This window comes from Protopterus annectens, chromosome 2.part1 (genome assembly GCF_019279795.1).
Source record: "Protopterus annectens isolate FY-2018-M chromosome 2.part1, PAN1.0, whole genome shotgun sequence".
Lineage (NCBI taxonomy): Eukaryota > Metazoa > Chordata > Ceratodontiformes > Protopteridae > Protopterus > Protopterus annectens.
The window spans coordinates 690288367-690315091 of NC_056729.1; the positions used below are offsets into that span (position 1 = coordinate 690288367).

At 39.9% G+C, this 26725-nt stretch overlaps 1 protein-coding gene across 3 annotated transcripts in view; it reads left to right on the top strand.

Moving 5' to 3' along the window:
* Nucleotides 1-26725, top strand: part of SCMH1 (Scm polycomb group protein homolog 1) — a 1495203-nt gene that overhangs the window by 359561 nt on the left and 1108917 nt on the right. For all 3 annotated transcript variants that reach the window (XM_044062427.1, XM_044062428.1, XM_044062429.1), the window contains one exon: nucleotides 19661-19749. In XM_044062427.1, the coding sequence (XP_043918362.1) occupies nucleotides 19661-19749 (89 nt within the window). The remainder of the gene's footprint in view (nucleotides 1-19660; nucleotides 19750-26725) is intronic.

Below are 26725 nucleotides of genomic sequence, written 5' to 3' on the forward strand. Positions count from 1 at the left end.
CCCTTACCTCTGCTTTGGGATTCTACCCAATAGTCAGGACTGCAGCAAGGGAAGGCGAAGAACATAGTACAGTTTTGTACCTACCATAAATGTAGATGTTCGAGGATTCCCTCCCTCCTTCCCCTCTGTGTTTCAGGGTGGTTGTGTAGGTGAGTTTACATGCTTATATTTTTTGTATATATTGCTGTATATATTGTACATGTTTTTGGTGCAGGTTGTTTTGGGACTTGTCTTTTGGGTCTTCTGACATCTGGGGCAAGAAAGAGAAATGGCGTCGGTCATGCGCATTAGTACCCTGGCGTACTGGCGTCAGTCTAAGGCGCCATGACCGGCGTCTGGTATTCGACTGGGACGCGGACTATACCCAATAGTCAGGACTGCAGCAAGGGAATCCTCGAACATCTACATTTATGGTAGGTACAAAACTGTACTTTTTTTTTTTCTTTCTCCTCACTTTATCCTTGTTCAGTTTTAAAAATCTAAGCACTGCAGCATAAAAAAAGAAGTGGTGTGGTCAAAAGAGCATTACAAAAGAAAATAATTGATGTACTTTTTCCCCATTCTAGCATAGGGGAATGACTGGATTAAAGCCCTTAGATTGATCTAGTAACAAGTTTTTAAGAGAAAGCAAGTAAATGAAAAAATTCAATGTTATAAAGCTTTTTTTTTGTAGCAAATAAATGTATGCTTATTAGAAATTCTCTATCTGGTCCTCCTGTCTCAATGGAGACAATATGATAGAGAAATGGCTAGGAGATGATGTTTTCTGAAAACACTCAAGAGTTTTCCTAGCTGGGAGGGCTGTAAAGATAAGACAAACCCAGACAGCACTTAGTAGAAGCACAGGCTGTACCATTCATCTTAGCCTGGTTAATCCAAGTCTGTTAGTGTGGCTGTCAGTTTGGGAAGATGTTCCTATTAGGTGTGTAAAACTTCAAGATTTACATAGATTTGTGTGTTAGCATTAAGTTAATAGATTTTAAAGGGGTATTGAGGTGTGTTTGTTTTTTTTTTTGTTTGAGGGTTTTCAATAAAAGAAAAAGTTCTGTAATATGTGACATAGGCTGAAATGAATATAACATGAAACTACTGTATAAAGATCAACTTGCCAAACAGTGTATGCATGTAACACAAAAGCTAGAACTAGACACTTAACAAAAAAGCAGTTAAACATGAAAAGGTGGGAATAATAACTTTTAACACAGTGATGCTTTCTGTAATGTCTTTAAATGTCAGTAGCTTCACAGATAAATATGTAAAAGGATGAGTAGTGAACTATATTAAAAATGTAGAGTGCAAATAGCCATGCTACAGGAGACGCACTTTAAAAGATGTGAACATGTGAATTTGATACGAAAGGTTTTCAGGATGGTTATTCATCACAGTACCCGGGACAAAAGAAAAGCAGAGTACTTATATTAAATTCAAGAGGAGCTCCAATAGTGATACAAGAAGATAAAAAAGTTAATGGTATATTTGTAGTACTAAGGGTCTACTGGCAAGGGAGGAGGATTATATTGATGTATTTATATTCCACCTAAAACTGCTGTAATGGAGCTTAAAAATTCTGGGAGAAATAATCAGCTTTCAGCAAGGAAAATTACTTGTAGGTGGGGAGTGAAATTTGATGTGCAGAAGTAGAGATATCTCTGGGGGCCCAGAAAGGAAAATATAACAGAAGAGGGTAGATTTTTAAAATAAAAACGAAAAGATTTGTCACGGAAGATGTGAATTCAGTGCTAGGAGTTCAGAGTAAAATTACATATTACACCCCAAGATACAAAAACTGGACTAGGGTAGATATAATTTACATTTCACAGCAACATGTGCATTTAATTGAAAGCCTTGATAAGCACCCAATAACTATTTCAGATCATGTGCAAATACTAACTAAAATAAAAACACAGGGTAATAAAATAAAAATGAGACACTGGCACTTTCCCACCTATCTGTTGAAAAGAGCGGAATTTAAGGAGTGAGTGGTGGAAATTATGCAGGAGCTATTAGAAAAGATAGAAATTTATTCTGAAAATATAAATATAGCTAGGGAGTGGGATAAAATTAAAGTGGAGTTTAAAAATACGGTGGAAATAAAAGAAAGGGAGATATGGTTAAGAAGTATCAATAATTAATTTGAGGGACTCACAAATTGTAAAGTATTGCAAAGAGGGGGAATCTCACAGAACAAGAAGAGAAGCGACTGCAGAATGCTAAGCAGAAAATAAGGCGTTACCTCGATAATATATATGAGTTTAGAAAAATTGCGCAGCAGTTTTTTTGATAACTGTAAAGCACAAAAACTTTTAGCACAGCGACTCAAGCAACAGAAAGTAGAAAGGGCTATTGCCAAGTTTGGTGAGCTACAACAAGGAAGATGGCAAGAGATCCTGAGAGGTATTAGAAATATTTTGGAAATTCTGTTAAAGTTTGTATAAAACAGAGAAATATGAAATCAAGAAAAGGTACAAATGGAAATGTTTATGGAAGAATTAAATATGCCAAGGTTAGAGATGGATGAAGATTAATTGCTAACGGTTAGGATAGAGGAGTTGAGGTAAAAATGGCAACGTATAACCAATCCACAGGAAAGTCCCCAGTAATAGATGTATACCAAAGCCTTTAGGATGTTTTAAGGTACACACCTTACATCACACGTGTGCTTCTTGTGAAGCGTAGGGTATAAAGGTGTGGCATCTAGACTTGCCATCCTCTGAACTTCTTTGCCGCCAGTCTGAATGCCATCTGTTGATTTTCTGTCTGAATGCCCATTCTCTTGCTGGTTCACCACACAGCTGTAGATAAGGGCCATATCGGTATTTTATTTTACTTCTTTTCCTTTTATTATTTTGGACAGCACAGTGGTGCGGTGGTAACATTGTCGCCTCACAGCAAGAGGTTCTCTGTTCGATTCTTGGCTGGGGTGCCTTCTGTGTGAAGTCTGACTGTCCTTCCTGCATTCGTGTGGGCTTCCTCTGGGTGCTCTGGTTTCCTCCCACATTACAAAGACATGCGTCTGGAGTGTTTCTCCCTGGTCCACCGGTAAAAATTGGCTTCATTCCAAGTCGGACTTTCCCAGTTAACAAATGATAAATTAAATAAATAAATATATTGTTGTTTGTGGGATTTCTTGTCATCCAAGAAGGGTAAATGCCAATGTGGGAGACAGATTCCCTATAAAGACCACCACGAATAGTGTCTGTTTTGCCTTTCATGTCGCACACAACCACATGTCCTGCTCCATTTTTCAGGCCTTTGTTCCTGAGACCATTCATAGTAGACTTTCTTCTTTGACACATCTTGAAAACCAGCGTCTTAAGCTTCTTGCTAGACATACAGTGGAGGGAACTTACCTCTGTGAAGATGAAGGCAAGATGTCTAGGCTGGAATCCTCCACTGGACATCTTTCCCGAGGCAAGAGAATGCCACAACTGGGTTGGAAGCTGGCAGGGATCTGACTTTAGGCACGTCTGAGGAGGCATTGCAGATGTCCACTTTGGACGTTCAGGGGGAACCACGGCTGATTATCTCCGAGGTGTCTAGGGGGGTTCCTCAAATCTTAGTCAGAGAAGAAGTCCCTACTACGATTATTGAATGCCTTCCTCTTTCAGAGCCTTCTAAATTTTATAAGGCAGACGTCCCATTGAAGAAAAAGCAGAAGACTAAACATATTTCTCCTCCTCCTAAGGATCCACAGAGTGAATGGCAATCTTTCACTCAGAGCCTGTTTATTGCTTTGATGGCTTTAAAACCTCAGGAAGTTTCTGATGTCCTTCAAGAATGCAACTGCAGTCCTGACATATGGGTTGTCCTGCCTCAGGCAGCCCTTCAGTCGGCCGGATTCCAAAGTCTGGGTCTGGCGTCGGCTGATGTCACCTCTACCCCGACGTCAGAGCGGCTGGGGTATAAAAGCATCAGCCGACACCATCTTCTTCAGTGTTTCTTGCCCCAGATGCCAGGTGCCCTCCAAGGAAGGCTAAATTTAGAGAATGGATAAAATTCTAGACATGCACAACAGTAATAAACAGATACACCATAAATGCTATCCCCAGCTAATTTGAAAAAGGGGGAGTGGACCCAAAAAAGATAATTACAGAGGGGTAGGAGGGAGGGAAAACCTGACTGCAGTTGCATACTTATCGGACATCTACATTTATGGTAGGTACAAAACTGTACTATGTCCTTCAAGAATGCAACTGCAGTCCTGACATATGGGTTGAATACCATAGCCAAGCTGGGGGTGGTAGGATCTAAGATAAGGATGGTGTAGCTAAAATGCCCTGCAGGACTGCAGAAGCAAAGCCTGCTCAGGATCTGGAATATAAAGGCAGGTTGTAATGTTTGGAAAATGTATACACGGAGCTCCATGTAGCAGCTTCTAGAATCTGGATCTGGAATTCTAGAAGCAGGATCTGGTACATAACTCCCAGCAGGTTAGCAACCATTTCTTACAGTGTGGTTATGATGCATTGCAAGCTTCATGTAGGTCAGCTATGACAGGTGCAGTCATATGTAGGCATGCTTGGCTGAAGGAGCAATCTCTGCCAGATCATGTTAAAGCTAAGCTTCTGGATGCTCCACTGGAAAAGCAAAAGTTATTTGGCTCCACTGCTCAGGAGGTCTTAAAGAAATTTGAGGAAAAGGCAAAATCTGTACAAACAGTCAAAGATTTTCTACAAGTCCAACCACCAAGATTCAGCAGAAATTGGCCTACCAAGAATTGGTCCTTTCCGGACACAGAAAGATTTCAGAGAGGCAAGAACAGGCGTGCCAGAGGTAGAGGGCAAGCTAGAGGCTCCTACAGAGGACGTCAATGGCAGCCTCCCAACCAGAGAGGTAGTGCAGGACCTACAACTGCTGCACAAGGACAGACTCAATGACTTTGCTTTGACTCCGCCAACCAGGGCTCAATTAGAAGCACCTTTGGGTGGAAAGCTTTCTTTATTCTCAGAAAATTGGCACAGTATTACAAGAGACAAATGGACACTGCAAATAATAGACAGAAGATACAGGTTCCATTTTCACACACTGCCAAAAAGAAAAGGCATGCCAGAACTGCCACCAAATCAAAGGGCAAAGGCTTTGAAACAAATCTCCTACTTAATGGAAATGAAAGCTATTACAAGAGTATCAGGTGTGTTATTCAGCCTTAAGGGCTGTGGCTGATTGGCACACTGACTTTGTGGGTTATGTGTTGTGCATGTTTTGTTTTGAGGTAGCGTTTGCTTGGATGTCTGCTTTGGAGGTCTCTGTTGCTTAGGTAGATTCTTATTTAGAGCCTCCGAGTATGTTTTTGTGTATTTATGTGTTTGGTTCGCTGATGTGGTGGGACTATGTGATACTGGAATTGTGTTGTGTGAGGTTACCTTCTCCTCCTGACTGGTTACACCAGTTTTGAGATGAGAGAGCTCAGCCTCCAGTTTGGCTAAATAGTTGCATCTCTCACATATATTTGAACCTGTTTGGAGGAGGAGAGGGTTGTCCGTGTACATGAGACAGTTGTAACATTGCCTCAAAATTCCCAGATTCACCAGCTGGACTGGAGAGGAAACCATTGACTGACCTTTGGACATGCTAGAGTAATATAGGGAAACTGAATTTAAGACGGACCAATAGAGGACAGGGTAATCGTAGAGAGTATAAGAGTAAGTAGTGCTTATGGTTTAATAGTGCTAACTTGTAGGATTACTTAATTGGACCAGTGAAGGGCCTTAGAATGAGAATATGGTGTTTAAATTGAGAGATAGAGCAGTTCTAAGGGAAAAAGTGAAGAGCAGACTTTATGGAGCCAGGAATAGTTTAAACCCAATTAGGCGTCGCTGCCCGCTGTTGCGCTATGCTCAAAAACGTGCAAAACCATGCAAAAGAGGGTTTTAAGAGAGGAAGATGAAGGAGTTTTGGAAATGACCCAAAATGGCCAATAAAACTACAGTTTCAAATGGCCAATAAAACTACAGTTTCAAGTCAGTAACCACTCCCACAGGGGCAGGCAGGCTGCTCAATGTTTTTTACTGCCACTGATCAACAGAGAGACTTCCCTTTAGCCCAAGCAAAAAATGGCCTCACAGAAACTTGCAAGCAGTTCAAGAACAGCAAGTCTGTAACTGAACTTTTTTAAATCTCAGAAAAGTGGGAAAAAAGCAAGATTTTTTTTGTTTTTTTTCAGAGATAGCAGAGGTTCACAAGTATCAACAAGTTATAACAGTGCAGTAAATGACCCCACACAAGAGTGCTAGGCCAAAGACAGATAAAATGCAAGTTTTGAGAAAAAAACGATTTTAAAAATAAGTGCAAACAGGAAATTCAGTAAACAGCTCTAGGTTGTGCTCTAAATACAGTTACTAATGCAGAAATCAAGTTTAACAACCCAGAAAATCCTCAAAATAGGCGGCTATGCAGAAAAACTTAGCAAATAAACAGAGGAAAATACTTAAAATCTCAAAAGTGGCTCCTTTCTTCTCTCAGCGTTTTCTCCTCTTGGTGGGTGCTTCACCAACAGCCAACAAGCCTGAAAAGACGCCAAAACCACGAGGCAACCAGGTTTTAAGAGAGGAAGATGAAGGAGTTTTGGAATTGACCCAAAAAGGCCAATAAAACTACAGTTTCAAGTCAGTAACTACTCCCACAGGGGCAGGCAGGCTGCTCAATGTTTTTCACTGCCACTGATCAACAGAGAGACTTCCCTTTAGCCCAAGCAAAAAATGGCCTCTCAGAAACTTACAAGCAGTTCAAGAACAGCAAGCCTGTAACTGAACTGTTTTTAGTAATTTTAGTCTTATAAACAGGTCCAGCATATTTTTATCAACCAGAGGAGAAATTATGGATAGCAATTAATAAAGAGCTGAAGGACTTTATCTGGGAGGGGAAGACAGCAAGAGTCAAGTGGGACAAAAGGATTCTCCCAGTAGAACAGGGCTTACCTGATTTTGAAGGGGTATTTCAAAGCTACACAGTTAAGGGTCCTATACATACGTACAGGACGGCGCAGTGGTGCAGCAGTAGCGTTATCACCTCACAGCAAGAGGTTCTCCAGTTCGATTCTTGGCTGGGATGCCTTCTGTGCGGAGTCTGCATGTCCTCCCTGCATTCCTGTGGGTTTCCTCCGGGTGCTCCGGTTTCCTCCCACATTACAAAGAGATGCATCTGGAGCCTTTCTCTGCGGGTCTCTGCTGAAAATTGGCTTTGTTCCAAGTCTGACTTTTCCGGTTAACAAATGTAAAATAAAATTTTAAAAAATGACATAGCATAAGCAGAAACCTATAATTCAAAATGGAAAGGGATGATGATGAAACAAGGGGGAGGTTCAAAAAACAAGGACAGACTGGAATGTTGGATGCAGATCTTTAAGGAGAATAGCAATAACCATACAGAATATTATATTCATAAAGTAGCAGAAAGTATTCTAAGAACTAAGCCAACACGGGAATGAAGAAAGGAGATTCTGCAAATAGGGATGACTGAAATTAAGGATGTGGACAATAAGGGGCTGGAATTTGTTTGAGAAAACTGGCAAAGGAACCAAGGTATTGATAGCAAATAACTAGAGAGGGGAAGGTAGTAGAACGGGAAGATGCTAAGAATTTATTAGGACTGCAGGTTAGAGGTTGTCTTCCTATCAAGGATTGATAGAGTATAAGCAAAGAGAAAGAAACAGGCGGTCCTAAATGAAAGACCAGCACTGGTAGAATCTTTAGTAGAATCTAAAACAGAAGATGCTGTTAAAAAGGAAAGCATTAGTAAAGCATATAAAATATTGCATGATAACTGGAAGAATCAATCAGAGGAGGTTAGAAAGGATTAGGAAGAGAGATTGGATAAGCAATTCTCAAAGAAACAAGTGGGGATATGTGTATGTCTCCCAAATATGCAACAGCATCTAAAAGATTTAAATTTTTTGCTTGAAAACCTAGTTATTTTTATACCCCACATAGACTCCAGAGAATTTTTCCTCCAGTAGACAGCATATGTTGGAAGTGTGATTGGGGGGGGAGAAAGATATAATTGGGTACATATTTTCTGGGAGTGTAATGAGTTGGCAAACTTTAAAGATTCCCTGCAGACTGCACTGTCAGAGATAGTGGGTGAGCAAATTGGTGTATCTCGAGAACTGATTTTTCTGAGCTACAATACAGAATCAGAATTGCCTAGAACATAGTAAGGCCTTGCTGAGTCTAATTATGATGGCTGCTAACAAAGCAATTACTAGAAAATGGAAATCAAAGTCTAAACCAACTGTATTAGAAGTAGTGAATATAGTAACAGAGATAAAACAACTGGAATTGGGATTTTTGGAAAAGTGTAGGAGCAAATTACACAGAAAAAATGGGAATTGTGAGAACAGTACATACAGGGGAGGGAAAAGGTTTAAAAGAAGACAGTATTTAAATGAGCTATGTAATGTTTGACTAACAATGATTGGGTAGACTATAAGGGTTCCTATCACGTCATCGAACTTTTACAAGTTCGAACCACATATGGTTGAGACCATATGTTCAAATTTGTAAAAGTTTGAGCGTGTGAATGGAAATCTCCATAGACGGAAGTTTCCATTCTGTTCAATGTGGTGCGATCTCAGAGTTGGTTTATTTAAGTAGCGGGGGGTGCAGGGGGGCTTGCCCCCCTGCTTACAACAGTTTATTTTGTTGTTGTTGTTTTTTTTTTTTTAGCTAGTTGAAGTTATGTAACTTCGAACATAATGGTTCGACCATTAGGTGTTCGAAGTTGCGTAACTTCGACTGTGTGATATAGACCCGATTATAAGTGATGTATAGTGATGTATAACATTTGTAACTACAATTATGTCAATATGGTTTGTGATGTATAATGCTTGAAACTAAGATTGTCAATATGGTTTCTTTTCATTTATGTAAATGTATGATTGCCTATGTCATAAGTGATAATTTAATAAAGATGTTTTTGTTTAAAAAAAAAAATAGTTGACAATTGCTTGTAGTGTGGGAATGAAATCCAACATAAATATTTTCACTCATTTTGTCTGTCCTGTTTGGGGCCTCAGCATGTCTCTTAAATGTCCTGACTTTTAAAATGCCCATGGAAAAATTTTATAGTATAGGGCCAAGGTACTTTCTTCATATATGGAGTCCTGTTCTTCAGCCTCTTCTGTGGCATTGCAGTCCACTGGTATAATAGACTCAGGCATCATCTAGCATTATTCCAAAAAAAATGTAAAGACAGAGGCAAAGGATCTTGACATTAGCAAAAAAGCTCCAACTATAGGTCTTAAATCAACCAGTGACCTAGGTGAGGTGCCTTTGCAGCCTCTTGGTCCAGCAGCTTCTAAGCTTGAACCCCCTGGCATAACTCCTATAAAGGCCACCAAAGCTTCCAGCCACCATGTCTCATGTGTCGGTTGTTTCTGTGGTTGCTCTGCAGCCTCAGCTTCCAATGTCCATGCCATGGCCCTCGGGGGAGATCCCATGTCTTCCCCAGCTACCAAGGCTACAACAGTAGTTGTGGTCAGATGACCGCATCCTCCATCATCCTATAAAATGGGCTACCATACAGTAGCAAATCACTTCCTTTGCTTTCCCACTGCCTCTGACTACTGCTTTTCAGACCAAAGCCCAGTACCGATTTAAAATAGCACATGAGTTTTAGCTGGATGAAATCTAGAGAGCCCACTCATTCTTCCACTTCTGAGGCCTCCCCATCTAAAAGGAGCAGGGAAGTGGCTTTTCAGGAAGAGAACGATTCTTCTACCTTAGAAGATGAGGAGGAATTATCTTACATTGGCCACTTACCTAGGCTGAGATGACAAACTCACCCCCCCAGGACCTTTCATTTGGGGATACCCCACATAGAGTGAAAGAGGCTTTCATTTGGAAAGTAAGCAGTTTTTCCAGGCCTAGACCCACTACAGGGAACTGCTAAGCTTACCTTCATCCAGGCCACTGGCAGCTACCAGTACACTTTGCCTTGGAGGATGTCTATGAATACATAACCCAACATCCTGACTATCTCCTGTTTCTAGGAAGTGTGGCAGGTTTTACAGAGTGCTTGAATCTCACAAGCACCCCAACTAAATCCTAAAGCTGATCCTTCTGTTATGTCCACTGAATCCAAGCTGATCCTTCTGTTATGTCCACTGAATCCACACAAGGTGTACATATAGGACTAACAAGACATCCCCTGCCTAATGACAGGGAAAGTAGATTACTAGTCAGATTTTTGGAAGAAATTGTACGCCTCTGCCACCCTAGGAATGAGAGCTTTGAATTGTCAATTCCAAATATTAAAGTACCTTGAATACCTCCAAGACAAAAAGTTAGCTAAGGTAAACTCCATTGCAGATAGAGCCTTATCCAAGGAAATCAAGGATGTAGCCAGAAAAGTTTTACACATCTCCAGGCACTCTCTAAAATGTGACTGTGACATCTTAGATGCTGCTTGCAGAACACCTGCCACAGTTTCTGTCATCTGAAGACATGCATGGCTCAGGACCCAGCCCCTCTCTGATCAGGTAAAGGCTGAACTACTGGATGGCCCATTGGACTAATAATTGCTTTTTGGTCCTCCAGCTGAACAAGTTTTTGAGAAAGTGGACAAAAAAAGGAAAGCAAATTAAAACTGTAAAAGAATTTTCCCTGTCTCTAGCTCCAAGGTACAATTGGAAGAATTCTTCAAAATATTGGCCTTTTCCATGTAGACAAGATAAAAGAAAGCATCTCCATGGTAAAAGACCAAGACAGTCTAAGAGATGGCAAACAGTCACAAAATCACAAATCACAAAAGTCCCACCAAACACAGAAAGCAAATGTGACTATGTTCTACACCGTCCTCCCTTACCCATTCCTGTCCTCTCCAAACCTCTGGCAGGAAGACTTTCATTCCTAAATCAGTGGAAATTCATCACCATGGACCAATGGGCCCTCAGCATTATAGAAAAGGGGTGCTATATTCAGTTCGGAGAAATACCACCCTCCTTGGGCATTCAAAAACCACCAAAAAGAGCAAGAAAGCCTCTTACCACCCATCCTCGGGGAATTGCTTTACTCAGAAACCATCCAACCTGTCCATCCGACACAAGAGGGAAAAGGCTTCTACGCAAGGATATTTTCAATCCTAAGAAAAGAGTGCACATTTGTACATTAAGTGCTGTATATGTAGTTTTATTAAAGTTTTTACAAGCTACAAGCTTTTCTTGATTTGAATTTGTGCTGTCTTATTCCTCTGTTGAGGATCTTTGTCAGTCATTTCTGCTTGTTTACCCTTAGATTTACCATTTTCTTAGCATCTTCAAGTCAAACAGTTTTTGAAATGTGTCTTGCATATCTGTCCACCTAGAAAACAGGTACCTCCTCCTTAGGATCTTAATTCCATGCTTGATAAGGTTGCTCTTTTTTTCCATTTGAAGTAGTTTATCTGGCTGAATTGAGGTTCTTAAAGTGAAGACTTTTCTGCTGATTGCTCTGACTTCTTGATAGGAGAGTCACAAACACATATGGTTAGTCAACTCTACCTCATTTTTTTACAAGGACTGGGGTCTTTGGGAATTTTTTTTTAATTCCTAAAGTGGTCTCAGAGTTTATCTTTTAGATATTAATTCTTCTGTTTTTCTTTCCTGAACTCAAAAATAAAGAAGAAAAGCTTCTTCACATTTTGGATGTCCACAGGAAGCTCAGCTACAACTAGACAAAACTGAAACCTTCAAGAAAGCTGATCAGCAATTCCTCACCTACAAATGTAAGAGGAAAGGACAACCATTGTCAGAGCAGACCCTTTCCAGGTGGTTGTCTCATTCTCTTGCTTTTTATTATACTCACCACAATAAGCCACTTCTAGGAAAGGTTAAGGCCAGTTCCACCAAGGTTTTGTCATCTTTGGTGGCTTTCTGAAAAGGACTGGATTCTAATGGCATTCTAGAAGCAAAACTTGCTCCTGTCTACATACATTTACAAAACATTACAAGCCAGGCTCCTTTTCCAAGATTAGAACAAACTTTGCTAAAACCATTTTTAAGGGCTCTTGTTTTCTTATTTTTCCTCTTCCTCTTTTCTTAATTTCTAAGCTGTGATAATCTACCAATTTAGCTTTGGCTACTGCAGTGGTGATCTGATAACAGAATTATTACAGCTGTGTAATTAAATTAAACCTACCATACGTTCTAATAGACCACTGTTGCAGTAGCCACCCCTCCCCAACCCTCTAATGCCCTGTTGGGTGTTTCCTTCTTTTGTCAGACTGTGGTTGTATCTACCCTTGTGGATGTAGTTTGCATTTTTGTAGGCTTCCTAGTAGTTTTTTAACAGGAAACATCTGTATTGAATTATCACTTATGACATAGGCGAACATATATTTATATAAATAAAAACAAACACTATTAACATGTTTTCAGTTGCAAACATTATAGATCACAAATGATCATTGTCCATCAAACATTACATACCTCATTCAATTCCTGCCTTCACTTAAACCTCATTCCTCCTCCAAAACTTTATTCTGCATATATTGTTCCCAACGTTTCCATTTTTTCTATGTAATTAGCTTTTACCCTTTATTAAAGATCCCACTTCCAATTCTTGTATCTCTGTTATTGTATTCATTATGTCTAGTATGGTTGGTTTAGACTTTGATTTCCACTCTCTAGTAATTCATTTTTGGCAGCCATCAGAATTAAACTGAGCAAAGCCTTACTATGACCAGGCAATTCCGATTCTGTGTCTCAGCTCAAAAAACTAATTTAGTTAACACCAATTTGCTCACCCAGTATTTTGGACAGAGTAGTCTGCAGTGAATTTTCAAAGTGTGCCAACTCATGACACTCAAAAATATGTTCCTAATTACCTCTTTCTTTCCCATCACACCTTCAACATTTGCAATCTACCGGAGGAAAAATGATCTGGAGTCTGCTTGGAGTATAAAAATACTTATGCAAAGACTTCCAAACAAAAATCTTAAGTCTTCTATACTCTGTTGCATAGTCAGATTCATAGGTTCGTAAATGGTTACTTGGCTAACAACCCAGGAGGCCTTTCTAAGCTTAGCCAAGTTTTCCCAAAAGAATAACAACATCCTGTATCCAAATAGAACATTTAAGGCCAGGTATTTATAACATTCCTCTGCCCGTAAGGAACATGGTTGCCCATCCTGGTATAAATTACGTCTTCCCCATCCACTGGTCTGGGTTGGGCTTAAATTGATTAGTAGACAAACTCAGCTTCTCATGGATAGAGAAGCCTGTTCAAAGGAGGGGCAGTCACTGGGGTACACATCTGTCTCTCCATCATGGTCTGTTTAAGTCACAGACAAAATGCAGGTCCTTAGACCTTGTATTTCTGAAGCTGTTTAACTTATGAATATGCAGGTGATTCATAAGTGTGGGGATAGTGGATGCCTTGTAAGCCAGGCATAGATCACTCCTCAGCAATGTATAGGAGACTGAGTAGAGGAAAAGGGCTTTAAGGTGCTCTTCACAAGGCAGGTCTGTTACACCTTGTGTTCTTTTTGTGAGAAACCTCTGAGGTCACTTTAGCTGCTGCATATGCCTGGTCAGATACATACCGAAGAGAGCATTGCCATCTTATGATTGGTCTTATAAGGGCAGAGTACAATGGGATAATGACCTCTTTGGACCTAGAGGCCATGCCGCTACTTATAAGTTACCCAACATAAAAGGATTTCCTCATCACTGTGGCCACATGGTGGTCAAAGATAAGGCTACTCTCTATCTGCACATTCAGATACCTGATAAGATGACCCTGATATGATTTGAATACGCAGCCTTCTGATTGGAGTCAGATACACTACTGTGGTGCCGCAAGGTCTGTGTTTGGGAGACATGCTTATATCCTCTCATTGGTTCTTTCTGAATTGCTTGTCCAGGCTCATTTCCCATTCCTTTCTAACCTCCTCTGATTGATTAGTTATTATGCAGTATTTTTGTCCCTTCTTAATTGTTCTTTTTTAACAGCAGCTTCTGTTGTAGATTCTACTAAAAACTCTACCAGTACTGGTCTTTAATGTAGGATCCCCCTACTCCTTTCTCTTTGCTTATACTCCAATATCAGTCCTTGATAAGGAAAGCAATCTCTAGCCTGCAGTCCAAATGCATTCTTGGCCTTTTCACATTTTGTTACCTTTCCTTATCTAATTATTTGCTCCCAGTACCTTTGTTACCTTGCCAATTTTGTCAGGTAAATTCCAGCCACCTCTTGCCTATTGTCTGTACCCCAAATTGCTGTCATCCCTATCTGCAGAATCTCCTTTCTCCATTCCCTTGTTGGCTTAGTTCTTAAACTACTTTCTGCATGTAATATTCTAGGATCTGCTTCCACAATCCCAGTCTCTCCTTATTTTTTGGGCTTCCCCCTACTTCATCATCATCCCTTTCCACTTTGAATTATAGCATTTTGCTTGTGCTATGTATAGGGGCCTTAATTGTGTAGCTCTGAAATACCTCTTCAAATCAGGTAGTCCCAAACCACCTTGTTCTTTTTGGGGGGGGGGGGGATCAGCTTATCCCACTTGACTCTTCCTTTTCCAGATAAAATCTTTCAAATCTGTTAATTACTATCCAGTTTCTCCTCTGTTTGACAAGAATATGCCAGACTTGTGTATGTAAAACTGAAGGGACTAAAAACATTTTTACTTCTTGTATCTTGCTATTCATATCCATAAAACAGAGCTTGCAGTTTCTCAGTTTTTATATTCTCTTTTGGTTAGTCTCTTCCCACATATCCTTAGCTGCCATAACAGAATCTTTTTAACAAATATTCCTAAATACTTAATTTTTGCCATATCCCCATAAATATGGCTGTTGCTGAACCAATTTGTGTGTGGGTACATAGTCTGCACCTATTGACTTTGTTTTATCTTCGTTCATTTTGTATCCTGAAAAGACTTGAAACTGTCTCGGAATGTTGCACATCACTGAAATATCAGGTAGAAAATATAATGTGCAAATAAAGCCAGCTTTTCTTGATTACCATATAAATTATATAGTAGAATTTCTGAGTCCTTTATTTTCTTTGCTAATGGTTCTAAATATAGCTTAAATACTAAAGGGGAAAGATGACACCCTTGCCTGGTTCCTGTGTTCAAACAGAATTTGTCAGAGAAGAACCCCCTCTGATCTGCCTCCAATCCCACATATATTTTCCTAATAAACGTTTTTATTGCGTCTCTTGGACTACAAATGCTTCCATTGCCCTACTCATAAACTCCCAGCTTACTCTGTCAGAAGCTTTCTCTGCATCAAGACCAACCAGCAATGGTGGTATTTTCTTACATTCTCCTTCTGTCTGGATCATCATTGATCTATTAATGCTGCCAAATGTTTGCCTTCCTTCTACAAAACCACATAGATTCATGTATATTGATTGTGTGTTTCCCAGTATTGTTCCTTTCAGGGCTCTTGCCTCCCATTTTTAGGCAATACATCTCTGATTATGTTGGCACTTTCTTCTTTTATATGGAGCTCCCTTCAAGCCCTGGACAGTTATAGTGCATGGAGGGTGTATTTTAGGTTTGAAAGCTGGACACTTAGTAGGGGTAGGATCCATATAGCTTAGGGTACCGCATGAGTTATCTGTTAGAGCATCTACTGTTATGGTAAGTTGTAGTTTCTGATGATCCTTTGGCCCATGGGATTCGTGCTATAAAAGACTTGGAGGAAGACTGAGAAAAAGTGGGTCAGTGCATCATCTGTAGGTAAATTGGGGCAGAGTCAACCATTTTATGGCATTCAGAATATGATTAAAAGTAGAAGATTCTAGGTTTTTTCATGTTTCTGAGGAAACAGAATCTTTGAGCCTAATGTAATTGTATGTTTTCCATACTGTATGTATTGTCTGGTGATCCGTTTACCTTTGAGGTTGTGGAAAGGGCTTTTTCTCTCTCAAGAGATCTTGTTGATCGATCTCAGATACACTTCCTATTCCCTCTTATGTTCTGAGCTCTGAGTCCATCAGTCCCATTCCACAGGGACAGCCACTTCCAGCTAACTTCCAGTCAGTTGTTGGAGAGGAACTCCCCCTCTATTCTGATATCTCCCCTAAACATCCACCAGAGGAGATCATCAGAAGAGAACGTGCAAGAGGAGATTCCCTGTTGAAATATCTCACTGAGGATCACCACCAGCTGATGTCTCCTTAGAGATTCCGTAGACCGAAAGGTGGCTAGTTTTCCGATAACCCTTCTCCAGAGGAATCAGTATTTTTGGAAGCTTTGGTTCTGGTCTGTGTATGTATTGGGTTATCCCTCCCCCCCCCGACATATGAGCTCAGGACATGGAAGGAGCCAGATTCCATTGAACCTATACTGTAACAACCTAACAAATTCCTAGTGCCCAATAAAGATAGGCCCCATTGAAGCAATGGAGTCCCAGTAGATGCTGTGTTTGTGGTGGGGACAAGTAAAAAAGAGCTAGCCAAACAGAGCTCACTTGTCCATCCACCAAATGAAGAGTCTTAGGGCACTGGACATATTGGGAAAGCAAGTCTTTGCCTCAGCAACATTTGCCGTGAGGTCTCTTAATTACTTGGCACATTTCACAAGAATACAGAGAGATTTGACCAAAGAACATTTTAATTCTCTCTGAGTCCATGTGTGCAGAGGACTTCAAAAGATCATCTTCTCAGCTGGCCACTCTTTTGTCAGTTTCCAACACATCCATGAGGTTGATCTCTCACACAGCTGAAGGCACCTCATGGGCTGCCGGTTCAAGAATTGCCGTAAGGAAACATGCCTGGATGCGGCTGTATGACTCCGTGGAGACTTTCAAGACATCTTTCATCAACACTCCCTTTGATGGAAAATCTTTATTTGGTCCGTCTGTGAAATAAACATTTACCCAATGTGAACAAGACAGAAAAACCATATCTGTCATGGAAATCAAGTTTTCTGCCCCTCAATGAACCTTCTGTAGAAGTCGGAGAGTTGATAAGACAATATGGTTCTGCAAATCTCAGGGACCTTTCCAAGATCTGAGTGGGGACAGCTCCTCCACAGGCAGAGGAGGCTGGTAGACATAACCCCACAGGCAGAGGAAGCCCACAAAATCAGGGTTTCTGCAATTTTTTTCTGGACAGACCCTCAGTGTTCCTGAAGTGCTGCCTGACTGCTCACCCCTGGAGGTAGTCGGGGGCGATTGTCTTTGCACCCAGACACCTGGGCTACTATATAAAAAGATTCTTGGGTGCTAGAAATGATATCCACAGGCTTCTCCATACCATTTTTCCAACCCCTAATCTGCAAAAGAAAAAAGCTTCCTGATGTTCCACCAGTCAGAGGAAGGCAGCAGCTCAAGAAATTCAAAAGCTGCTAAACAAGAGTCATCTAAGAGGTCCCACTAGACCAAATAGAATTTAAAACTTACTCATGCTTCCTTTTAGTGGCCCAGAAGACCGGGGGCCTGACAGCAATTTTGGACTGAATCAGTATCTGAAAAAGTCAAAGCTCTGAGTGGTCATGGTCCAGTCCATTCTGCCATTTCTTTGCATGGACAATTGGATGTGCTCTGTAGATCTGCAGGATGCACACTATCACATCAAAATAGACAGACGCTCCTGAAGGCACTTGTGCTTCCCATCCATCTCCTCCAGCCAGATTAATTTCTTCAAGCAGTGGGGTCTGTGGCAGCAGCAATAGTACTACTTCCTTTAGCACGATAGTATATACTTGTTCTTCAATGGACTCTAGCTGTTTAATGGTCTGTATTCTTCAACAACCCCTATCATTTCCAGTCAAGTTTACACTGATTTGCAAAACACTGCATCCATTGGTGGATCCAGCCTGATGACATTTATCTAGGTCGACCTTTGTTCTACATTGAGTGTGATTACGGGTGCCTCCCAGTGGTGGGCGGGCATTACGTGGGAAGGACAGTCCAAGGCACATGGTCCCCCCAAGAGACCAGTTTGCATATCAGTGTCCTGGAGATGAGAGCAATCCTATTAGCGTTGCAGGCATTCCAAGATGCTCTTCCTGTAGGGACTATTGCTATTTATATAGTATAAAATAAACAACAACATGACTAGGAACGGTGCAATAAAAGCAAGTAAATAAAAATATAATAAAAGTACCGAGCCTGCAAGGCTTAAAATAAAACCAATTTTTAATACACAAGAGAACAAGGTAAAACAAAGTAAGCGCTTTCATGGTTCTCACACTGCTTCATCAGACATTCTCAATACAGAAAGAAAGCAATTAAATAAGATTACAAAGAAACAATCAAATCAATAAAAGACAAGCCTCTAATTAAAAAGACTATACTAGTGTTCCAAAGGGTGTGCGATCGGATCCGTAACCCATTCGTTGAGGAAGAATGAAAATGGACAACGCAGATGCCTAGTTATGGTGAGTACATAACTTTTAATTTCATTCATGAGCAGCAATTCCATTATTCAGATATCCTTGACATATCAGTTACAAACTGTTTCAGTTAAAATAACCTTTACATGGATTGTGTATGAATATTTTTTTTAAACACAGGGAGGTGTATGCAGTGCAGTATCATTAGTATGAATAGATTGTAATTTTTGCATAAGAATGTTTGCTATAAAGCATTGTTCAAAGTCTAGGACATAGGAATATACATTAAAGATTTAGAGCAGCCCAAAGATAGGAAGGAGGGAAAGAAGGTGCAAGGAAGATGAAGGAGATGAGATGATGACGGGCAGGTATAATTGTGATAACAGTACATTAAGTTTTGTGCAGCAGACTATTGATGAGATAAAAATGGCGATGTGTTATCAGTAATCAGTCAGCAGGGAAGTCTTCATGAACAGATGGTAGTTTTATGGAAACTTGGAAAGTAGGAGGAAAAAAGTGATAAATATCTGGAAGTTTATGTTTAGCAGTATTTTAAAGGGAGGGGACAGTGTCAGCATATTGGAAGAAAGCTTTGGTGGCTCTACTATTCTAAGAGGGTAAAGGCCCTTTAAACCAAATTCATTTTGATGAATTTCAGTTTTGAACCGTGTTTATAAATTGTCCTACCAGCTATGAGAATGGTTAGGTCATTAACAAAATCGACAGATATGGATCAATGTGGTTTTGTGGAGGGAAGGCAGATGTTTGACTGTTAACAAAGCAATGATGATCCATAGGGAAGCAGAGTGAAAGAATACCTCACTGTTTTGGTGGGTCTTGACCTAGAGAAGGTATTCAATAGAGTTACGAGTTTAGTCGGACAACTCTGTCTCTAAGGAACTTTCGTAGCTGTACTAGATCTGGAGAGGCTAGGCTTCACAGGGATATTACAGGTAAGGATACAAGGTTGAGCTAGTGATATATTCATTGCTGCTGAGAAGGAAAGTGCTAGTTTGCATTGTATGGACAGAGACCAAATTAATCTGTCATTTTGGTAAATACATAACTTTTGTTATTTTGGGGCAAGGCAAGGCAGTCAGAATGCACTATGCATATATTTCTGCTTTGTTTTCCTTACTTCTGTAATTTAGAAACTGCAGTTTTACCAGTATGTTCAAACTGAAGTGGAGATGAAAATGTTTACATCCCAATGTTGTAGTGTTGGGGGGCTGTTAGTTGCTTTTTAATAAAATACGTTCCAACTTGTCTGAAGTATAAAGTGCAGGTAAAATAATCAAAACTAGGCACAGAGTTATATGTTGGTTTTACAAATGTATGTTATACTTTGAAGACTTTCATTGGGTGATATTTCTGTCTACATTCTTTCCTTTAGGGTTCCGACTAAATGCATCTTCTTGGCCCATGTTTCTGCTGAAAACACTAAATGGGGCAGAGATGGCTCCTGCTCGGATATTTCACAAGGTATTACTTTAATAGTCAAAACTGTGTTAAAGATGTTTCTGTAACTTCCACAGATTACTTGGGTAGAATTTTGGAGTATGTTTGCAGTAGGAAGGCCAGGAAAAAAATAATGCTGTTTACTGTGTAAAAAAATGACAAATTTATTTAAAGCTACCTCGCATACCCTCACACATCTCCTCCGTCTCCTGAGTTAATGTTTAAGTTCAGCTGAAGTCTTGGTTACACTTAATTTGTTAGTAAGACCCTGTATTGAATATGGAGCCTCTTTTTGTCTGTATTCTTTAACTGTGTGAAAGAAACTTGAGTGTATTTAATGGACAATTTACGAGGATGTTTATTGAACTTTGTTTGGTATGCTCAGCAGTGACTGGGAGCATAAAATCTATTCTCTTTTAGTTGTATGCCTATAAGGCTGTCAAGTAATGAGGTAGGGTGTGCTAACTTTGTTTCATTATCATAACTTGAACATCAGAAACCATCACTTTTGAACTATGGATTGTTAAAGGTGCAAGTTAGAGTAGGTGCTTGCTACTACATCTGCTGCACCAGTGGATGTTTTTAAAGGTTGCTTAGGTAATTTTTATTTGGATATAAAATGTGAATTTCTTGAATGTTGTTTGGAAACTCATTAGTGATTGGTTTTATTCCATGAGTTTTATATGTGACCTATGACGGCCTCTAGTCATCTCTTCACTTAAAAATGTATTTTTTTCTTATCCCATATCACTCTCAAGAAGATAATTTGGCATTACAGAATAGCCGTGTGCACCAGCAGTTGGTGTATTTGTTCTTTAATGCAGAAAATATGCACTGTGCAGTAAGTGTTATTAGGAGATGGCATGAAAAGAGAGCAGTAGTGGTTCTTCAATGGTATATTTGTGTAAGCCATGGAATTAGAGGTCTGTGGCTCCTCTAGAACCCCTGGAGTGATTTACTGAAAGTCTTTGTGCTTGCTGTATGCCATCATAACAGTCTGTTGGCCTATTTAATCCTTTAGACCAAGCACTGATTGCAGCTTTCAGCTGCTTCTGCAGGGTAAGTTCCATGCTCACTCGCTCTCATTCAAGCATCCATTAGGCTATAACCCCTCCCTGAGATTGCTGATAATTAGCACTTGCATTACCACATGGGCTTACAGTACCTTCCCCTGAAATGTGTGTGCTTACAACACACACTGCAAGCTAGCATCACAGACTTCGTAGGGCCAAACCCATGTTCACAGTTTGTCTGTCAGTATTGGGAGCCTTGTAAGCATCTGCTTGCTTGCTAGCAGTGAATGGACTGCATCACCAGTCCGATCTCTCCAGGCTGGTTGAGCTGGTATTCGCTTTTCACTGCCACACTTCCCTACCATCTGTTCCAGCACCCTAGCTGCTTATAGAACCTAGTTCATCTGGGGTGCAGTCAGTACTTTACCTCTCTACACCACGGAGCTGGCTATTTTTTACATCATTAATAATCCATAACATTTGCTTGTGTACTTCTCCTAGTTGTCTTCCCTGTTCCAGTATGATTCTTTCCAAGAGGCAAGAGATCAGTTTCTCTAATGCTGTAGAACTGGGGGTATTTACATGTACTTGCGGGTAGCAGAAACATGGCTTTATCTGTAACTTAGAAGACAGCAGTGAAAGAGTATGGCTAGTATAAACATAATTCTCAGCAGTCGTTTTAAGTGCGATTTGCTTCTATTTTTCCCTCCATCTATTTAAACAAATACTCTGCACTTAGCTTTCTGTATTATATTTCTTTTTAAAGGAGTTTATTGTAGGATAACCATTCCCCTCTTGCTTTTATTAGTACAATGTGACTGTGCAACAGACTACCCTTTATGTGTAACTTCTGTACCTGTACTGGGTGTTAACATGCTACAGGTTTAACTTAAGGGCACCAGGTTGTAAAAAAAAAAAAAAAAAAAAAACGTGGACAGTTCATTAGCATTGGCATCAAAGTTAGTCTTGATATGCCTTTTGGTATGGTTTTTGTTTGGCACAGCTTCTAACTGCATACACAAATTGCAGATATCCCTATGTTCTTTTCCAGGTTACTCATTGCTTATTCGTCCTTTTTACATTCTCTGTCCCCTTCATAATAGGAATCTTGTCAGTTTCTGAGAGAAAGGATGCCCTTGTTTCTGTTTCCATTGTTAGTCTTATTTCTAGCACTTATGTTAACACCTAACTTTCTACTAGTTTCAGGGAGGAGATTATCTGCCTGGCCTTCGCTGTGTGCTTTTATAAATACTCTTCATATCAACAACCAAAAAAAAAATGGAAAGCAATAAATTAATTGAAAGATATGAAACGGATAGAGGTGTCTATACTGAGTATGAGGTGTATGGAGCAAATAAGAGTCCTGCCTAGTTGTAAAACACAGTACTGTTCAGGCAGTACTCAGCATAGAAACCATATTGTTCATAATATGGTTTATAAGTAAGTGCTAGGCTAGCAGCCTTTGCAGGCCATTTAAGTCTAGCCAGTTTCCCTTTTGGTGCTTGAATTAACCTATCCCATTTGGTATTAGATTGGCCTTACCTATACCATAGTTGATAGTTCTATATTATCCCTAGAGAGAATAACTGAGATTGTGTGTCTCAGAGCAGGTAGCATTATTAGGATCTCCAGTGAGCCAGTACAGGAGATATGAGCTTCAAGAGTTGTGTCTGGGGTGGCGAGTCCACCAGCTCCAGCACACTGGCCTACAGTTGCATATAGCTCATCACTGCATTGGCAAAGTGATTTTAGTTTGAAATTTGAATGTGTCTGTAGATTTCACAGCAGCATATTGTATTGGGTGAGCTGGTGGTGCACTTTTCGGGGGGGGGGGGGCTTTTTCTGTACTGTGGTGCAAACATTGATATCTATATCTATCTATATAAAAATCTAAATTTATATAGCTATATATATTTGCAGATATATATCTGTAAATATATATATGTGTGTGTGTGTGTGTATATATGTATATAAACTTTAAGGGAGTGTGGGAGGTGCAGTGGAGTTTTAAGCTCTCTGGCCTGGGAGCAACTTGACAAAAGTGTTCTTGCTCTGCCTGAAGAGACTATGTACCTCTCGCACATGGGAGAGGAATGAACAGGCAGACTGAGCAAAGGAAGGGGAGCAAGGTATAGTGGAGACATAAAAAATAGTGGTATAAACACCAATTGGTTCTAATTCTATGGAAGATGCTTAACACCAACAAAGTAGAAATAGTTGATAATCACTTAAACTGATCTTGAGCTTTCTCTATTTTAAAACATAATATGGATTCTAAATTAATAGTGAACTAGACTGGTCAGTAGTTCTTAAACTCAGGTATTACATTATTTCATCGGATCATAGGAGGGTATTAGGCTAATGGCCCTAGATCCGTTTTTCAGTCTAGCCATTCATGCCTTAAATTTCACAGTTATCAATGCCCATGGACTATAACAGCTTTGTTATATGCCTATGCCTTACATCATCTACAAACTGCCCCTGTCCATAGGGACCACAGGCGACAAGCCAGGGTAAATTCACCATTTCGTATCCATTGGTCCAGATTGCATTTGAATAGATTTAGGGAAGAGATCTGTTTCACATGAATGGGGGAGCCTGTTCCAGAGAAGGGGTAATCTCTGAGACACATGCCTAGCCCTCCAGCATGTTTTGTTGGTCACAGACAAGGTTTGATTTCTGGTAGCCTTTTGGCATTTCTGTAAGTTTTTTGAGAGGCAGTTTTTCTTTCAACTGTGCATTGGAGAATTTCATGTACATTACTTCTCTGGTGTCCATGTGTGTTAAAATTTTGTTTGCGGCACGTTTTGTTATTATTTCAGGATCATTTTCCTTATTACTCTTGGGCTACTGACTAAAAAATAAAGTCATCTGACTAACCAGATACCATTATTCTGCATGGAAAAGTAATCTGTCTAATTTAATGTGTGCATGGTGGTATCCAGTGGGTAGGTTATATTCGCAAGCAGACTGTAGTCTAATATTTTTCTACTTGGTACTAATCAAGTGCTTTGTCATTCTGTCCCATGTATTGAGAACATTGGAGAAGGTCACTATTACAGTAAATCATTACATTTGGGTTTACTTACATTGTTTGCTTTTCTTTGACTGGCCAGAGTTTTCTTCAGCTGTTGTCTTAGGTCTACTATCAGAATCGCAGAATTCAAAACTGCGAACGTTGATATCCTTGACGCATTTCATCTCCTCATGCATATTAATTATGTCAGATGATCGACGCATACCATCAACAGTCCATTGTCGATCTTAATGTCGACAGTTGCCGTTTACAGACATGCTGGATTTCTCTGCTCTGCTGACGATCATCTGAACTTCCGTTCCCTTGACTGTCGACATACCGACTGTCTCTCCTACCATGTTCGAACAGGAGCAGGATGTTCAACTGATTTTCAAGATTTTGATTGTAAACTGTATTCTTACCCTTTGAAAACTCATGTTAGTCTTGTGCAAGGTTTCCAAGGAGTCTTGGTGGCCCACAAACACTGAGGTATGGCCAACATTTTTATACCCCCCCCCCCCGTTTCTGTTGACCATCGAGTATCCCTTCATTAGCTCTTGAACCAGCCATTCTGTATGTTGTGGAGCCCCAGTCCATATCAAACAAGAGTCAACAAAGGGAGCTGTCAAGTAGTCATTTATTGAGGCGCTTCTAGCACTGCCTTTATTTGCTTCTGTCTGCTGCCAAAATGTCCGTGCTTTTGTTTCTACAACCTGTAGGTTTGGCTTCATTTCCTCCCCTGATTTGGGCTGTCCATGCTTCAGGATGGACCAACATTATCCCCTGTGCCTGAGCCACTACTCAAACTCAAGGTTGCCTGGGTTGCAGTCCGGGCTTTATTTTTCTGGAGAGATGTAACCAACATTGTTAGGATTTTTTTAGTTCTTAATGTTCTTAGAGCATTGGTTCCCGTGTCATCTTCAGAGTAAGTTCATCTGCAATAGTGGCTTGCAGTTGTGGACCATTCACCATTTTCTTCAAAGATCTTCAGTCATGTGCTTTCAATATTGCTAGACAGCATAGCCTAGAGTCGTACCTCTGTCATCCTCTTAGTGCAAGAATTCCAGACAAAACCAGAAATAGTGGAGGGGGACAAAGACCCACAGTCAGGGGCAAATTTTAAATATTGTTCTTATAAACCTAGAAAGTTGCTTGATTAACATGTTTAGCATTCCCCTATGTTTTCTAAAGGATGTGAAATGTGAAAGTCAAATAAATGTCTGTCATTATTTAATGACTTTATTCCTCAGTCATTTGGCAGAAAACCTCACATTTTATGAAAAACAGACCAAAAATATGAGTCAAAAATTTGAACATTTTCAGAATTTCTGGACAGAAGAGACATAGTACAACTGATTAAAATAAAGTTTTAGTGCTTCCCTTCTCTTAAATTAAAAATACACAGAAACTAAGTTTTCCAATGCAGTTGATAAATTACATGCACCTGAAAAATCCAAACTAAAAGCTGCAGTCACCCAGGATATAAGATTTGTTTGTCCAGTATCAGTTTCCCAAAGCGATGTCAGAAGCATGAGCTGCTGCTGCATTTTCTCCCACCTCGACACTGATGTCTCAGGAAGGTTCTCAAGCCATCCTTTTATCTTCTGTTACAAGAAATTCAAAATGTTATGGGTAGCTTAAAGAAAAGTAAATGGAAAACTGGATGATTATGTACTAGTGCAATGAATAAAACAAAACAATTAAAGAAACACACAAATGCTGCAGCAGTTTTTGTTAAACAAACCCACACATCATACAAAAATAAGAAATATTACTACATGCAGCATACTTTTTGGGAGTGGGGCTTGCATGCCTGCAGGGCACCTACATCTCATTTTTGACCTTCCTATGTCTTCTCTGTTGTCAAGAATATCTATCCTCTGTGACCACCCTCAGTACAGGTCTGACCTACTTGAATCGCTGATAATGCTGTACTGTTGCAGCATAGACATCTACAATAAACAGAGCCAGATCGTGGTCAAATGGGCCCTATGCACAGTAATGAATCGGGTCCCTGACAGCCATACCAATATCTCATTACTTGTCTGTCTGTCTCCCCTGTTACCATAAACACTGTTCAAAGCTGTCAGTATACATACTGTTCTCCTTTGCTTTTATAATTACCACAGAGATTTGTATTTTATGTAAAACCATTATTCCAAATTTTACAGAAAAAAAAACAGCCATTTTCTAAACAAAACACTCTCATAGAAAATAGCATGAGAAAAAGTTAACTTCTCTTCCCTTAAAACTCGCATTTAGTGAAAATGCGTCTAGCAACCCACTAAACTACAAGAGACATCCTGGGATTCATACTGGAATTTTAAATGGTAAAATAGTAATTAACTATGTGAAGGGTGCAAGAATTCAAAAGGCAAATGTATAACACATTTGCTAACAGCCAAGCCCACTGGAGACAGGAGCAGCCAAAAAGTACTGTCTGGTGAATTAACATTGTCAGAATCACAAAGACGACAAATGAAAGCTAAGGGAATCAAACCCTGTATTAGAGGAAACGGCTGTTTAACAGCTTGTAGTTTTGCACATCTGTACTGACTGCTGGATAATCTGTTGTAGCCCAACTACAGCACATTTCAGACCTGTATGCCTGCAGAAAACGAGCTAAATTAAAACTGTATTCATAGTTTAAAAAAATCATACTATCAGATTTATTTACAGCTAAAATAAACATACTGTCAACATTCAACAGAAGGAAACCAATGATCACATCCAAAGAACATGACTCAATTAATGCTTCTGTTTACTACAGTTTCCTTCCTGTATACCTTAAAGGAAAACTCCATCTTCTCCTACAGTTTAACTCGATTCCTAGACTGCTTTTCTGCCTACAGTGTGATTCCAGTGCTGTGAAGGTACCTGAAACCTGCTTGTACTTCATAAAACTTTCATTTCCTCACTTTTATATCAAATACCACCCACTTTTTAACTTCTCACATTAGTTGCAGAGGAA